The following is a 17041-nucleotide window of genomic DNA, read 5'->3' as shown; positions in this document are numbered from 1 at the left end:
CATTTATAGAGGGGGGAAAAAGGCCAAACAGGTTAGCTCTCATGTGTAAAGTTAGAAGCAGAACAAGACGAGAATCCAGAACTCTTATTACTAAGACAATGAGAGCAAGAACAGTAATAAGCTTTCTAAGCTTACTACATACATACCTAGCCGTTTCACATAATTTTACTTCATCCTCACAATTACAAAATACAAGGGAAGTAAAATCCAGTCCCAAAGGAAAGATGCTGAAGCAAAATTGTTCTAAAATTCTTTCCCCTGTGCTAAGTTTCATTTCAACAGACGAAAGGGAGAATGTGGCCATTTTGCTTCCTGGACATGCACAGATGCCCGTGAAAGACTCCCCTCTTCAGTGTCAGCCCCTAGGCTTAAAGCAGTAAACTCTTTAAACAAATGGCTGCAGCCCATTCCGTTCCTGGACCCACGGCCCGTGCAACATGACTTAGCAGCAACTACCATAAAGAGGCAGAAGCAACTTCTGTGTGCCCTGAATCTGGGCTGGCTTGGTAATTTAACTGAGCAAATGCAATGGAATAGGCATCACACCACTTCTGAGCTTAGGCCCTAAGGGGCCTTGCACGCTTCCATTTGTTTTTATTGGAAGCCCGCCAGCTGTCATGTGAACAAGCCCAGGCCAGCCTGATGGAGGTGACAGACTACATGGGTCCCAGCCAAATCAGCCCCATTGTCCCAGCTCAGGTCCCACAGATGTCAGTGAGTTCAGCCAAAACTGGCCAAGTCTGGGCCAGAGCAGCACAACCATCCTGCTACTCTGTGTCCTAAGCAGCGACAAATGGTCACTATTATTTTATTTTATTTTTTTTTTTGAGGCGGAGTCTCGTTCTGTCGCCCGGACTGGAGTGCAGTGGCCGGATCTCAGCTCACTGCAAGCTCCGCCTCCCGGGTTTACACCATTCTCCTGCCTCAGCCTCCGGAGTAGCTGGGACTACAGGCGCCCGCCACCTCGCCCGGCTAGTTTTTGTATTTTTAGTAGAGACGGGGTTTCACCGTGTTAGCCAGGATGGTCTCGATCTCCTGACCTCGTGATCCACCCGTCTCGGCCTCCCAAAGTGCTGGGATTACAGGCTTGAGCCACCACGCCCGGCCCACTATTATTTTAAGCCACGAAGTTTTGGGTGGTTTGTTATGTAGCAAAAGCAAACTAACACAGCCCTTAAGTCAAACCATCACGTGCTGGTGAAGCCTGCTCTTCTCAACCTGGCTTTCTACATGAGGAACAGTACCACCCATCTACCCATCCATCTCATCTATTTTATTTATTTTGAGACAGGGTTTCACTACGTTGCCCAGGCTGGACTTGAACTCCGGGGTTCAGGCGATTCTCCTGCCTCAGCCTCCTGAGGAGTGGGGACTACAGGTGAGTGCCACCACACCTGGTTATATTCCTTTTTAATCCTGGAACACAGAGGGCTGACCCAAGTCCCAAAGGGAGATTGGGATAAAAAGGTCAAAATGTGTTTGTCAGTTTATGCCAGACTGGTGATGCTCCCAAGGTGGCCACTCACATTTCCCATGCCTACCCCTGCCTCACCTGGACGCCTCATGATCTTTAAGGCCCCAGAGAACCAACCATTGATAACCTTCCCATCTATGTGTAGGGACCCGCAGAAGGGCAGGGCTGTGATGGGCAGAACACAGAGCTGAGGCACACGCTACCAAGGAATGGCCCTGTTCACGTGTTTCCAAGTAAGGAACAGCAGGGAGCAACTCACCGAGGGCACGGGCAAGCTGCCGTGCCGGCTGAGAAAGGAGTTAGAGACGGACACACTGAGGCCCTGAGCGGCACTGCCGTCCTCGGGGGTGAAGGCCACTTTAGTTTGCTGGACACAGTAGGAGACAGAGGAGAAGGAAGAAGCAGCACAGGAGGCCTGCTGGACAGAAGGGAGGAGAGAGAAGGCAGGGAAGGAGGGAGAGAAGCAGAGAACAGTCAGGTCCGTGCAGGGAAAGGCCATGGAGGTTGCTCTCCACATCCTCTCAGAGACATTCTGGAGAGGGACGGCTTCTAGGCCCAGTTCAGGGACTAAAACCAGCTGCCGAAGGCTATCTGCAGGAAAGGGCACCCTCCTTCACTTCCTTACTCTAGATCCTAAAATTTGTGTCCATTGGAAGCAGGTTGGGTGGAAGGAGGACAAGGTGGCTGGAGCTACACAGACCCGGGCTGGCTCCGGGCTTGGAGCTGCTCCTCTGTGGGGAGTGGATCCATGTGTCATTAACATGTCTTCGAAACTTAGATGGGGCTCCGGCTGCCTGGGTTTGACCTGCCCATTTTTCACGGGTTTGGCCTTGGGCACTACTTAAAGGTCTCTGTGCCTCAGGTTTTCTGTCTGTAAAATGGGGAGAACCCTGGCGCCTCCTGTGCAGGGCTGCTGGGGGGATGAAATGGGATGATATGTGTGAAGCACCTGGAATCTTGCTTATCACACTGTACGCAGGCCAACAGGCGTGTGTAATGAGCACCATTTTTGTCTGTGAAGTGTGGATAATGCTTCCTTCATCTGCATTTGAGAGGGTGCGACCAGCAGCTGGCAGGACTTGTCAGGTGGTATGCCTGGGTTGTCATTAGGATTGGGCCTGGCTCCCAGGTCTTGTGTTTCTAGCTGTGGGCTTGGATTAAGGTTCGCTGGCTCTGTCAGCCTCAATTTACTTATAACGGGGATGCCAGGAGCTGTGGCAGGGACCATGTAGAGCCAGATGAGAGCCCTGGTACTTACCTGGGGAGGTGTTCAACACAGATGTTCCTAACAGGCCTCCAGGGGCTGAGCTCACCACTGCCCCGCAGGCGTGATGGAACAGGTTCTGATTCCACTCACTCACTAGGGGTGTCTCCCCAAATATTCAGAAGCCTTTGGACTCCGTAGTACGGAGAAGATGCCCAAGGATGGCCAATGGGCCAAACATATTTTCAATAAATCTGGCTCAGCAATGGCTTTTTTGTTTTTGAGACAGGGTCTCACTATGTTGTCCAGGTTGGTCTTGAACTTCTGGGATCAAGTGATCCTCCACCTCAGCCTCCCAAGTAGCTGGGACTATAGGCATTTGCCACCACCACTCCTGGGTCTAGGCAACAGTTCTAACCAAACATTTTAGGCAAAGGGTCTCTAAATGAGGCATTTATATTTCCATGGTGGGACCCTTTTTGAAACATCTTCAAAGCAATTGAGACTCATATTCTCAATTGTGTCTGCGGGGTGGGCAGGGCAGGTGAGGATCTGAGACTCTGAAAATGGCACGTGTGACACGGCTAACGAGTGGCAGGACTGGTATTCAGGACTCCCAACTCCAAGCTTGGCCTTTTCTCTACTGGACATGGCCTTCTCTGAAGGGGCTGAGTGTAGTTTTTGAGTGGAAACAAAACAGCTTGCTTGGTCAGCCAGAGCCCACGGAGTATAGGAAGCGCAGGGACTCCTGGGACTGGGCTGAGCCCCAGGTGATTATATGGAGTAATCCAGGGACATCTGTCCTCCAGTCTGCAGCTGCCTCAGAAGAATCAGACGGCCCTTTATGTCCTCTCGCAATGGATAAAAGATGGCCCAGTGCACACCAGTCACCTCCTAGTAGAAGCCGCCAGACTGGCCAGCACATGAGCACAGCAACCCAGGCAGCTCTGAACAAGCCTGGAGCTCCCTGCTGGGGAGTTTCCTCTTCCTGGGGAACATGGCTGGACAAGAGGCTCAGATCCTCAAACCTGACTAGGGCCCTCCATGTTCATAACTGGCAGCAAAGGGAGAAAGTTTGGAGGGATGCCACAGGCACCCGCGATCTGCCCACCTGCCCAGTGCCTGGGCAATTCCGGAGCCTCATGGGGTGTCCACGGTGGAACAGGCTGCCTTCTGTGCTGACCCGTGCTTCCTTACGTGCACGGGAGCCCTCAGCACAGGAGTGTTTTCTAGAAGAGGAAGGTGCCGTGTCTGAAACAGAGTGGCTCTGTTTAAAGCTATCCTCTGCTTCAATGGCGCTTGTTTCCCTTGGGCCCTCCCCGGCCAAGGCTGGGTTGTAAGTCACTCTACACAGTTAGGCCCATTATGCCAATCAAGTCCACAGATGGCCATGCACAGACCATGTCCTGTGCTTTGACTGAGTCCCTCCCTTCTGGGAGGTCTATGTTGAAGCCAAAGAAGAAAGAAAAAAATACAAGAGACTGTCAGCAGAGAGAGCAAACACCCTGAGTACAAGCCTGTCCCTGCTGCGTGGGGCTGCTGTGGAAAAGAAAGGTCCCTTCACCCCAGGGTGGGGAGGTGGTGGAGTGGGCACTGGGCTGGTGGTGAGCATCTCAGGAAAAAGTAAAAGCATCTGTGTGGGAGATGGTGCCTTCCACACCCAAACCCGGGGCCCTGCCACGGCAGGGAGGAGGCTCGTTCTGGTTCCTAGAGACCTGCTAGGATCGGAAGTTCTAGTCACAAGGGAGGGTGTCACTCACCAGCTGCCGCTGCTTGGGGGGTAGGGCAGGTGGCGGGGCCAGCTCCTGCACGGAGTCCACTCCGCTGAAGGAGTCGCTGAAGCCGTATACCTCCATGAGGAGCTTGTTCTTCTGCTGGTAGATGTGCTCGTTCTGCGGCGTCTGGTAGAACATGGAGGGCTGCGGCTCCGAGTAGTCCTCCAGAAGCTGCATGTAGGCCAGCACTGTGAAACGGAGGGACAGAGCTGCAGCAAGGCTGGGGACTGCCACGTCAGGGAACCCCTCCCCGCATTCTTCCCACAGCAGCTAGGTGGCTTTCCACCGAAAGCACCTCAGGGAGGGACGAACAGGCGGAGCGCAGAGGCCTTTTCGGGCAGTGAAATCACACTCTGTCTGATGCGCTAACGGAGGAGACCTGTCCAGACCAGCAGACAGGCAACACCAATGGGGAACCCTAATGTGAACTCAGGATTCAAGCGAGGGACTCAAGGGATGGCAAGTCTCAGCCACCTCCTGAGCAGGCACTTTCCCCTCAAGGCACGTCACAAGTGCCACGAGCACCTGGCCAGGTGGAGCTGAGATTCAGATACCAAGAAAAAGTGGTGGCTCTGCAGTGCTAAATTTTGTATCTTCAAATAAGCACAAAGCCAGAGGCTTTTCTGCAAACCTCAACTAGTCAACAAATCAAGGAAGGCCAGACACTGAGCTGAGGAAGACAGTCACAGAGGTAGGGAGTTTATGTCTTCCCTGAGCCGCACTGGGGGTCCAGGTATAGAGGAAATGCTCTCTCTCCAGGAGTGTCACTGAAGGAAAGGGTTCAAAGTCACCTTCTTTATTTAAAAGATTATGTAAGAATTTCTTACTGCTCCAACAAGCATAGAGCAGAACTTGGTTGGAAAAGATGCACAGGAAGAGATGGCTGCCCCCGAGGTCAGCTGCTGCTACTGAAAGGGCAGCTCGGTAGGCCAGGCGCGGTGGCTCAAGCCTGTAATCCCAGCACTTTGGGAGGCTGAGACGGGCGGATCACGAGGTCAGGAGATTGAGACCATCCTGGCTAACACGGTGAAACCCTGTCTCTACTAAAAAATGCAAAAAAACTAGCCGGGCGAGGTGGCGGGCGCCTGTAGTCCCAGCTACTCAGGAGGCTGAGGCAGGAGAATGGCGTAAACCTGGGAGGCGGAGGCTGCAGTGAGCTGAGATTCAGCCACTGCACTCCAGCCTGGGCGACAGAGCGAGACTCCGTCTCAAAAAAAAAGAAAGGGCAGTTCGCAGCCCCTTGAGCTTGTCTTACACTTCCTTTTTTTTTTTTGAGACTGAGTTTCGCTCTTGTCGCCCAGGCTGAAGTGTAATGGTGCGATCTCGGCTCACTGCAACCTCCACCTCGTGGGTTCAAGCAATCCTCCTGCCTCAGTCTCCCGAGTAGCTGGGATGACAGGCATGGACCACCATGTCCAGCTAATTTTTATATTTTCAGTAGAGATAGGGTTGTGCCATGTTGGTCTGGCTGGTCTCATCCTGACCTCAGGTGATCCACCTGGCTCGGTCTCCCAAAGTGATGGGATTACAGGCGTGAGCCACTGCGCCCAGCCCCACACTTCCTCTTTAATCCTGCACAACCAAGTTACCAGGCTCCAGAGGAAGAGGCAAGCCTAGGAAGGTGATCCCAAGCACCCACAAACTGTTCCCTAAAAAGACTAAACGTGGCCGGGCACAGTGGCTCATGCCTATAATCCCAGTGCTTTGGGAGGCTGAGGCAGGAGGGTCACTTGAGGCTAGTTTGACACCAGCCTGGGCAACATAGTGAGACTCCCATCTCTAAAAAGAAAAAAGAAAAAAATTAGCAATGGTGGTATGTGCCTATGGTCCCAGCTATTCAAGAGGCTGAAGTGGGAGGATCCCTTGAACCCAGTTCAAGGCTGCAGTGAACTATGGAAAAAAGAAAAAGACTAAACACAACCACCTCTGCCTGACTTTTCTGTGAAACTGTGATCTCTTCAGGAGGTCTTTCTGAACTCTTGATGTTGAAGTCCTTGTAGAGACCTGCTAGCCAAGCATAGAGAACAGCAGTGACATTCCCAGCCTTCTAGAAATGAGGAAGACCTGGTCCATTTCAAAAGCAGCCCAGTGGCAGCCCAGAGGCCAGGCAGCCAGCATTGCTGGGAAGGCTCAGCCGCCAGTGCTCAGGGCCTGGGACTGGGGATTTCAGGTGCCGGACAGTGATCACAAGGCTCGTCTGGTGCAAGGGACTCACGGGGTTGCCCCTGGCAGGAGGGGCTCGGGGACCCTCATGATATCAGTGCATCCCAAATGATGAGGATACGTCGTGACATTGGGACTGAGCGTGCGTGAACTCAGGCCAGTGTCAGCCACGCGGCCAGGGTGATGATTCTTTCCTTCTTTCCCTCAAAGCAATTTTGAGGCATTTTCCACAAGGTCACCTGAGGGTCCCCTCGGGGAGTGAAGAGCAGACTGGGGACTAGGACTGAGGCTCAGGCAGGGTACCTAAGTTTGGGGGCTCTTTCACAGAGTATGGAGAAGACCACCCCCTGCATAGGGGTCAACACTGAAAACTGGATGGGATCTCGAGGAAGGAGGGCTGAATCCCTTCCTCCTTGGCTTGGGAGGAAGTGTAACAGGCTTGTACAACTCAGGTCAGGCTCTCAGTCCCAGATCCGTGCCCCACTTGCTTGTTGATCTTGGGCAATACTCAGTTCTTCTAAGCTCCAGTTTCTCTACCTAGGAAATTGGAACTAATAGGGCCTGCCTTGCAGGTGGCTGTCAGGATGACCTTTGACAGGGCATGTGAAGCTTTAGCTCAGGGCACGCCATGGCTGCAGCTCAGGAGTTTTTTAGAGGTTTGCAGGCTCCAGTGCTGGAGACATTGATGAATGGGTTAAAGCCTCAAAATGGTGGCCTAAATTACTGGGGATTTTCAGCCACTTGAGACTGTTTGAAAGGAAACACTGGCTACCCCTCCCTTTCCTTCTCTCCTCTACAGACCCTGCATGAGGACCGTCGCCCACACTTGTTCTAGGAGCTGGAAGGGTAAGGCTCTCTGGCATCTGCTGCAGTTTGCAAGGATGCCATTCTGCCCAGTGTCTGAGCTCAGAGGACCCCTCCCCTAGGGAAGGAAAGGGGGTGAGCCTGAGTGGCATGTAGCCCAAGATAACGGGTGGAGGGGGAGGCCAACAGCTTTTTAAACACTTGTCCATGCAGAGGGAGGGGAAGAGAAGGAAATGCTTCTGGCATTGCCATTGCACACCCCTCTGCAGGAGCCCTGGTTTCTGATGAGCGAATATACACAACAGATGGGGATGACATCATTAGTCCCACAGAGCCAGCTCTCCCTCTAGCTGGGGGACCACTGCTGAGGCCATCACACAAGCTGGGCAACACCCACTGAGGAGCTGGGGATACATGACACCATCTCAGCCGCAGCCTTCTGGAGACCACGCAGCCGGCCCTCAGGGCGATCCCTGTTGGATTGAACCAAGCCAGGTCTTCCCTTCTTTGAGAATGGGGCCCAGTTCTAAGCTGGGCTCAGATGCTCTCATTTGGGAATTTGGAGTAGAGATTCCATTTCTAGTTCATAGAAGTTCTCTGTTGGATATGTCAACTGAGGCCAGGGAAACCTGGGGCTGTGGGGCTAACGTGACCACACACATTGAAACGGTGACAGCTGCGCTGCCAAGAAAATCGAAGCAGAACTATGCTAGTGAGCGGGGAGAGGGCGGGGACAGAGAGGGCCAGGCAACTCCCAGAAGTGTGGGGCAGTTTGGGGAGCTAGGAGAAAACAGAATTTCCAAGAGAACTCTCCTTATTACTTTTATGGCAGATTTACAGTTGGAAAAGATTCAAAACTTCAGCTCCACCCCTGGGCTCCAATAACATCATATATTAAAATGTTTGGTCCAAGAAGTGTCCTCAATTACTCCTGCTGGGCAACCTCAGCTCCTAAGTCATCCTGGGAGCACGAACAGAGACAGCGTGCTCTAGACAGGGATCCTCAGACAATCACTCTGTGGATACTAGGTAAGTTCTGCTGAAATTCACATATCCACCTCGCTCTACGCAGATATTGCTGCAATGCTGTCCTGCATGCCAGGACACTCGTTCCCCTCTGTCACTGTGATCAGGCCAGAAGGTTAACTGTTGCCATCTAAAGAGGAGAAGCGGCCGGGCGCGGTGGCTCAAGCCTGTAATACCGGCACTTTGGGAGACCGAGACGGGCAGATCATGAAGTCAGGAGATCGAGACCATCCTGGCTAACATGGTGAAACCCCGTCTCTACTAAAAAAATACAAAAAACTAGCTGGGCGTGTTGGCGGGCGTCTGTAGTCCCAGCTACTTGGGAGGCTGAGGCAGGAGAATGGCGTGAACCCGGGAGGCGGAGCTTGCAGTGAGCTGAGATCCGGCCACTGCACTCCAGCCTGGGCGACAGAGAGAGACTCCGTCTCAAAAAAAAAAAATAAATAAATAAATAAAAATAAAAATAAACAAACAAATAAATAAATAAATAAAGAGGAGAAGCCCTTGGGCTATGTGGAGAACTGGCCTGAGACTGTACAGAAACTGTAAAGGAGAGATCAGCTGATCAGGCTTTAAAAATGATCACCTGTAATGAGAAAACCTGGCTCCCAGAAGTGTCCACATACCTGGCTGGCCTATCTTTTATGAAATAATGAGGCCACTGATTTGATTCTGGTCTAATGCTGACAGAAAACATACTGCCATTTCAGGTTATAAAATGCACTTCCTGACAACAGTGCAACAAAAGCTTACTGTGTTTGTTTTTCTTCTCTGGTAGAGGAGGTGGTTTTTCTGGGTCACCCGTTGATTCAGGAGCAGTAAAATCACCCACAAATTCGACAGGAGCTGAGGAACCTCCATGCTGAAAGGGGAGAATAGCAGCAAAGGGCGCGTAGGGGACGGACTGGATTGGGGCCGTGCTTTGCAGGTCCTCCCCAGAGACGTTGTCGTACTGCGAGGGATGCCGCTCATAGGACACCCTGCAGCCAGAGCTGTCCGCCGTCTGGGAGGCTGCACTCCTGCGCTTCTTCTCGGGGAGAGCAGGCGGCGTATCTGTCTGCTGCCCTGGGGCCAGAGGTCCGTCTGGCTGGGGATGGCTGCCAAGAGGCAGCTGGAAAGGATGGCCAACAAATGGAGACCCAGACTCCCCCAAAGACTCTGGCAACGGGCTAAGGTTCCAGGCCGTCTGCTGAGGTATCTGGTCTGCGTTAGAGAGGTCTTGCTGGAGGAATTCATAGTCGGGATCATAGTGGTCTGCAGTTACAAGAGGGAAAAAAAAGACCCCGTCAGCCACAGGCCCTGCAGGAGCAGTCACCCCACTGCCCACCTCTCGCCGGCGTGCTCATGGGTGTGTGACAAAGACATGTCTCCAGGGTTTCCTTTATATTTACATGTTATATTCTTCTTTCTTCTCCCTGATTATAAAAGCAAACCAGATGGGAATATGGCTGTTTGCTACACTTTTCTTATTTTTTACATTTCTTACTTAAAAAAAAGAAAAATACACAACCATTACAGAAACCGTGGCAAATTATATCAAGAAAATAAAAATCACCCACAACCCCGTAATCTAACTGTATTTTCTATTTACATTTTGATGTATTTCCTTAAATGCCTTGTCTCTAGGATTCTTTTTTGAAAAAGCCCAACTGAGGGCCACGCGGTGGCTCACGCCTGTAATTCCAGCACTTTGTGAGGCTGAGGCAGGCCAATCACTTGAGGTCAGGAGTTCAAGACCAGCCTGGCCAATGTAGCGAAACCCCGTCTCTACTAAAAATACAAATATTGGCTGGGCGCAGTGGCTCACGACTGTAATCCCAGCACTTACTGAGGCTGACGTGGGCCGATCACTTGAGGCCAGGAGTTCAAGACCAGCCTGGCCAATATGATGAAACCATTTTCTCTACTAAAAATACAAAAATTGGCTGGGCACAGTGGCCCATGCCTGTAATCCCAGCACTTTGGGAGGCTGAGGCGGGCGGATCACCTGAGGTCAGGAGTTCAAGACCAGCCTGGCCAACATGGTGAAACCCCGCCTCTACCAAAAATACAAAAAAATTACCCGGACGTGGTGGTGCACACCTGTAGTCCCAGCTACTTGGGAGGCTGAGGCAGGAGAATCACTTGAACCTGGGAGGCGGAGGTTGCAGTAAGCCCAGATAGTGTCACTGCACTCCAGCCTGGGTGACAGAGTGAGGCTCTGTCTCAAAAAAAAATTGAGAATACTATGTAAATATGTAAATGGTCCTGTACTTTTCCAAGTTATCAATATATTATGAGCAATTTTTAATAGCTACAGATTATTCCAGCAAATGAATGTACCATAATTCACCTGATTTCCTACCAATGAAATCTTGCTATTAATCGCTGATTATGCTCCTAGGATACATTCTCAGAAGTGAAAATATCTAGTTCACAGGATACAGCTTCCTGCTCTCTAAGCCCCCTGCCTGGCAGACTGGAGGGGCCCACACGGCACGCATTCAGCACTGACTAACGAGAAGGCTGGCTCATGCGGCTCTCTCCCCTTCAGCCTCTGTCAAGTGTTGTCAGGACCCCCACCCCTTCAATTAAAGCTTTCAACACAAATGGCTCTTAATTTTGGTAAAGAGAGTCAAATTACCCACTGACAGATGAACTAACAACAGTTACCGCTTGAAAATCTAGGCTGTGGTTTTACATTGTGATTTCATTTACATGCTCAACTTCCTAGGGAGGCAGATACAGTTATCCTTATTTTGCAGATGAGGAAGCTGAGGCTCAGATTTTAAACAAGTTGGCCAAAGTCACGTAGTCAATGATTGCATGACTTGGGACTCCCATCCAGGACTGTACGGCCCCAGAGAAGCCACCAAGACAGGATGGAACAGGAAGATGCTGGCAGCTCACCTAGTGTTTCACAGCTTGTGTTCCGGGAGCACTGCCCACTGTCCCTGTCCAGAGAGGACAGCTGCTCGTCTGACTTGCTGAGCTTGCCTATGCTGCTGCAGGGGGAGAGGCGGGGCGACTCTCCACCATATGAGTGGCTGCCTCCTGACAGTCGCCTCTGTGCATAACAGTCAACGTCAAAATCCTCAAACGGAAAAAGAAAAACAAAGCCAAGTCACTTCTGAGAAACAGTGGCAGAGACCAGGGGTGAGGCAACTGGTGCATTTACTTAGAGAAGGAAATACTGTCAGGCAAACTCAAAAACCACCTCTGACATCAGCAATTGAAGGACACATACAGGAGTTGGTAGGGGGTGTGGCCAGGGAGGGCTCTGGCGCTAGGCTCACCTATCCCCAGGAGACGCCCTTTGGCTCTGGCCTCCCTGCCCTGACCCTTATCCCCATAAGGGAATTTGGATCATGTCCTGGAATGAGAGGGGTACAAGGTCTCGCACCCCTCGATGTGACAAAACACCAGCGCCTGATGACCGTGGGTTTCTTTCAGTTTCAGGAGCCAAATCCCTGAGCCTCCCACCCCCTCCCTGCCTTCCCAAGAAGCGAACACGAGCTGCATTACCTGCCTATTGATTCCAACAGGCAAACTGGAGCCACTGGTGGCTCGGCTCATGGGGGCCACCACAGCCACTCGGGTAGGGGACGGTGCCGACTGTCTTTTCTTGGGTGGTAACGCTGGTGGAGGACTGAAACAGACCGAAACGTCCAGGCAGACCAAACCACACTCACCAAAGCTCTTCAGCGTGATAATGGGGTACAGGATGTGGGGCTCTTTCATTACTAGACTCTCCACACCCAATGTTCACACTTCAACTCCTGCCTACTCCCCTCCGCCAAAATAAAACCTGTAAATACCAAATGAACGAAAAAGAACCCTTTCTTTTTCTTTCATAATAAACCATACCAGGTCTCCCTGGGCTGAGGGCACAAGGAGGCCTTCAGGAGAGCTCAGGGTGGCCAGGGAGGGCTGGGCAGGGTGGGGACAGCTCCAGAGTCAGCCTCCCAAGGGGGGCCAAGCCCCCAGCACTAAGGGGAAAGGGCCCGAGTCCTGCCTTCCTCCCTTTCTTGCTCATTCTACCATGGGAGGCACTGGACAAACAGGAAGGTAATTACCTATTATCAACCACCCGAATGCCAGGCAGAGGGGGCTTGGGGGGAGCGACCTCTTCATCTGTGGCATCTGGGAGGAGCTCAGTTGACTGTGACATCCCGGTCGTCTTGTTTAGGATTTCTACCTCGCAGTCTGTCAGGGGGAGCTCTGCTGGGCTGGAGATTTGGGAAGAACTTGGGGTTACAGGAGGTCACAGACAGGACGAGCACATACAGGCCCTGAGAGGGTGAGGATGTGACCGGGTAGAACATGGTGGGTGAGGTGGGGCTGAGGAGCAGGCTCCCTGGATACAGAGCCCTGGGGTTCTGGTTTGGTTGCTAAGGAGCTACTGGAGCTTGGCTGTGCCCCCAACTTTGCACCTCAGTTTCCTCATCTGAAGATGATCTAAGGGCTCTCTAAAATGCTCCAGGCCGGGCACAGTGGCTCACACCTATAATCCCAGCACTTCGGGAGGCCAAGGCGGGCAGATCACTTGAGGTTAGGAGTTTGAGACCAGCTTGGCCAACATGGTGAAACCCTGTCTCTACTAAAAATACAAAAATTAGCTGGGCATGGTGGCGTGCACCTGTAGTCCCAGCTACTTGAAAGGCTGAGGCAAGAGAATCGCTCTAACCTGAGAGGAGGAGGTTGCAATGAGCCCAGATCGTACCACTGCACCCCAGCCTGAGCAACAGAGACTCTGTCTCAAAAACAAAACAAAAGCTCCAAATTTATGTTTTATATTTTTACCAGGAGCTTGGAGTAGAGATGAATATAAACCCTTACAACCATCGATGTCATCCTCAGTTTACTCTGGATCAAGCAAGAGTGCTCTCAAGTCAAAGCCCCCAAACCCAAGCCCTTAAAAGTTCTTTGTAATTATGAAACGAAGTTGCCCAGGAAAAGCACTGGTATGTGTCACTGGATGCGCTCACACATGATCCCTGGAAACAGTCACACTGAAGAGTAAACTTGAGATGGGCAATACTTCAAGCCTGTGTGAAATATACACACAATGCTAACCACTGAAAAAGCAATATGGGCCTCCAGCAGCCCACCCTTACGCTGCCCACCCCCCGGGCCCTATCCTTGTCAAATGTAGAGACTTTGTCACTGAGTGTGACCCCCGCGACAGGAGGGTTAGTCAGCACCTACCCATCAGGCTTGCCAGCAGGGGAACTGGGCTTCACGGGGCTCGTCGGAGACGGACGTCCCTGCTTCTCGATGGTGAGCCTGACCAGCTCCTATCCCCACAAGAAAGAGGCAATGAGCAAAGCTCCCGTCACCACTGAGTTTCCACAAGAAGGCAGGCAGGTGCTGTCTATCCTCTGCTGCTGAGTCTCATTTCTGTGCCTTCAGATTCCCCATGCACCATAAATGAAAGAATCACTTGCCTTAGGTAATCTGCATGACTTCCCAAATGTCCTTGGCCCTCCAAAAATACCTTCATGGCACGTCAAGAAGTTTCAAATGCGTAAAGGCACTTCCTCTTGGAAGGGGAAATGGCAAACCCCAGAGTCTCAAAATGATTGTTTATCACACAAATTAAAATACCCGGCAGAAGAGATTCCCAGTCAGTTTGTTGGGGAATAACCCTGTTTCTAGTTCTCTAAAGTCATGAGATCATATGCACGACGATGGCACTGGGTGGCTTCCCAAGGTAAGCTGGCCACAGGTGTGGTGGAGCAGCTAGCTGGTGGGGGTGGGTGGGGGCTGGTTGGGATCCTTGTTAATGGAGAAGGAGTTAAGGGGAGATAACCCAGCAAAGAAATCACTTTAGAACCATTAACTGAGAAAAAAGAAAAGAAAAATAGCCTTTTTCAAATCATAGCAAAAGAAAAAAAAAAGGGAAGACCTAAGGGCCCATGTGTTTTTTTAAAAAAGATGAGAATGCATTTTCTCCCAGTTTGATGAGTTTTGACAACCGCATATACCCAAGTAAGTGCCACTAAAAACACAAAGAACATTTCCAGCCAACCTGCCCCGCCCCAACCGTTTTTTAACTTCCATTATCATAGATTACTTTTGCCTGTCCTAGAACTTTATATAAATGCAACCATATCATATATACACTTTTGTGTCCACTTTCTTTTTAGAAACAGCTTTATGGATATATAATTCATATGCCATCAAATTCACCCATTTAAAGTGTACAATTCAGTGGTTTTTAGTCTGTTCACAGAGTTGTGTGACCATCAACACAATCAATTTTAGGACTTCTCATCACCCCAAAAGGAAACTCCACATTCCCCTCGACCCCCAGCCCCTGGCAGCTGCCAATCCACTTCCTGTCCACACATCTTTGCCTGCTCCATCCCCCAAGCTCAGCGTCAACGGCTGTGTTTCTTTCGTGTGTGCGAGGCGCCTGCTGCTCGCTGCCAGCAGTGTTCCCACGAGTGGATGCATCACAACTTCTCCCCACGCCTTCCTGTCGATGGACATCTGGCCAGGGCCTAGGTGTTTCAGCAGGAAGCTGTTCACAAGTTATAGAGGAGGTGGCAGTGGATGTCAGTGGGCAACACAGTAACCAGAGACCCTGAACCAGAGGCTGCCAAGCCTCTCCAGACTCAAAAACACCACACACAAAAACGACAGTGTATGCTGCAAATAAGTCAGAGTCAGTTATCATCCTTCCCAGTGCAAGGGTTCTTTCAAAAACACAAAAACTAGAAGGTGAACATGCCAAAAAAAATATCAAACAAGAAAGTCACAGATACCAATGGTCAATAATCATAAGACATTCATCACCTTGGATGGTAATAAAATAGAAACTTCCAGATATAGTAGGTGGCAGCACCGCTTCAGACAGCCTCTCCAGAGGGATGACTTATCAGTATATATCAGCAGCCTTAAACATTTGCATCATGAGAATTTTGCACCAGGTGCAGTGGCTCATGCCTATAATCCTAGTACTTTGGGAGGCTGAGGCAGAAAGATGGCTTGAGCCCAGGGGTTCAAGGCTGCAGTGAACTGTAATCACATTCCAGTCTAGGTGAGAGATTAAGACTCCGTCTCTTAAAAAAAGAATCTTGTCCTAGAAAAATGTCAGGAATGGGTGCAAAAATTAAACCACAAAAGATGGTCACCATAGAATATACATAAGATTATGTATCATTAATGTGATAATTTTGAATAGTTCTATATCCCACAATTAAATATTTGATAATATGTACTGATTACATAAGTCATGATAGAACCAGACAATGGGCCAACCATTACATTGTTATTAAAAACAAAGTCACAACAAGAATATGCACTGTATCATGGAAAGATGCTGTAATACATTAAGTGGAAAAATAGTTCTAGGTGATATGCTGGTATATATTGCATGTTTTATAAACAAAACCAAATCAAGAATATATGTAATACAAAAAATATGGCTATGAAACACCCCTTTATTTTGTTCTTTTTCTATTTTCTAAATTTTCTGAAACGAACACATATTACTTCTGAAATAATAATTAAACAAGCAACCCCCCCAAAAACTAAATGCATCTATCAAACTCTTGGGCTCAAGTGATCCTCCTGCTTTGGCCTCCCAAAGTGTTGAGATTACAGGTGTGAGCCACCATGCCCAGCCAGGCATATCCACAGACACAGGTTCAGTGTTACCCTACTCTGTGACAGCTGTTACCCCATTCAGATGTCTATTCTTGAAGAACTGTGGAGAAGCAAAATCTCTAAGAGCCAAGTACTAGCAAGAAAGGAGAACCTTAATACTTAGATGTTAGCATAATTTAGAAGTTAATATTTAAGGAGCAGTCATCTAGCTGGTGATTACAAACAGGACGAGATAGAGGATGAGAGACTACACAATCAGGGAAGAGAGCAATTAGGACAGAGGCAGCTCCCCTGCACCCTATCGCCTGGAGGAGGGGGGACAGTGGGAGACGCAGCTCTTCCTAAAAGCACAACGCCAGGCCCCAAAGAAGAGCATCACGGCCTTAGAGGGAGTTACAGAGTGCCAGAACACAGTGCCCTGGACACTCCACTTTCAGATTCACTCTTCTTTACAAGCAGGGCAAAAGGAACAGAAAGAAGTCTGTGTTGTTTGCATCTGTTGATACAGGAAAACATTCCCGACTCTTCATTGATTCATGAGCAATTATAATTAGATCGTCATCCTTCTGGAGAGGCAGCTGTAAACTCAACTAATGAACGATGGCAAAGGAATCCTGGAATGACAGGCACACATGTGCAGGCAGGCGCCCCAATTCAAAGATGATGTCATGATCCCAATCATGCTCTCTACACTAGCTCGCATGGCCTGGGCTTGAAAAGAGTATAAAAGGGGGCGGGCTGCTTTTTAAATTTACCACCTATCTCCCTGCCTAGACAGAAGGTCTTTAGTCTTGACTTGCCTTAACTATCACAGAAGAGAAACCCTAAAATGTACACATATCTAGCTACTGTGCTAACACCCTGATCTCATTGAAAGCTGACCATTTATAACTTGGCATGAGCCCAACACCTCCTACTGAAGGTAGAATTTTTTTTTGAGAGGGATGTCAGACTTTTAATTGTCCTGAGGCACAAATTAGAAAAGACTGAATTCGGCCAGGC

At 50.1% G+C, this 17041-nt stretch overlaps 1 protein-coding gene across 1 annotated transcript in view; it reads right to left on the bottom strand.

Moving 5' to 3' along the window:
* The window catches only part of RAPGEF1 (Rap guanine nucleotide exchange factor (GEF) 1), a 130981-nt gene that overhangs the window by 42439 nt on the left and 71501 nt on the right, over positions 1-17041 (bottom strand). Inside the window, exons 6-11 of the mRNA XM_011931182.1 lie at positions 13634-13722; positions 12502-12654; positions 11951-12074; positions 11336-11519; positions 9200-9700; positions 4439-4641 (exon numbers count right to left, since the gene is read on the bottom strand). Coding sequence (XP_011786572.1) covers positions 4439-4641; positions 9200-9700; positions 11336-11519; positions 11951-12074; positions 12502-12654; positions 13634-13722 — 1254 coding nt within the window. The remainder of the gene's footprint in view (positions 1-4438; positions 4642-9199; positions 9701-11335; positions 11520-11950; positions 12075-12501; positions 12655-13633; positions 13723-17041) is intronic.

This window comes from Colobus angolensis, unplaced genomic scaffold, assembly GCF_000951035.1.
Source record: "Colobus angolensis palliatus isolate OR3802 unplaced genomic scaffold, Cang.pa_1.0 Scaffold9, whole genome shotgun sequence".
Classification (NCBI taxonomy): Eukaryota; Metazoa; Chordata; class Mammalia; order Primates; family Cercopithecidae; genus Colobus; species Colobus angolensis.
The sequence above is the reverse complement of the archived record's forward strand: the minus strand, read 5'-3'. Positions and strand labels throughout refer to the sequence as shown.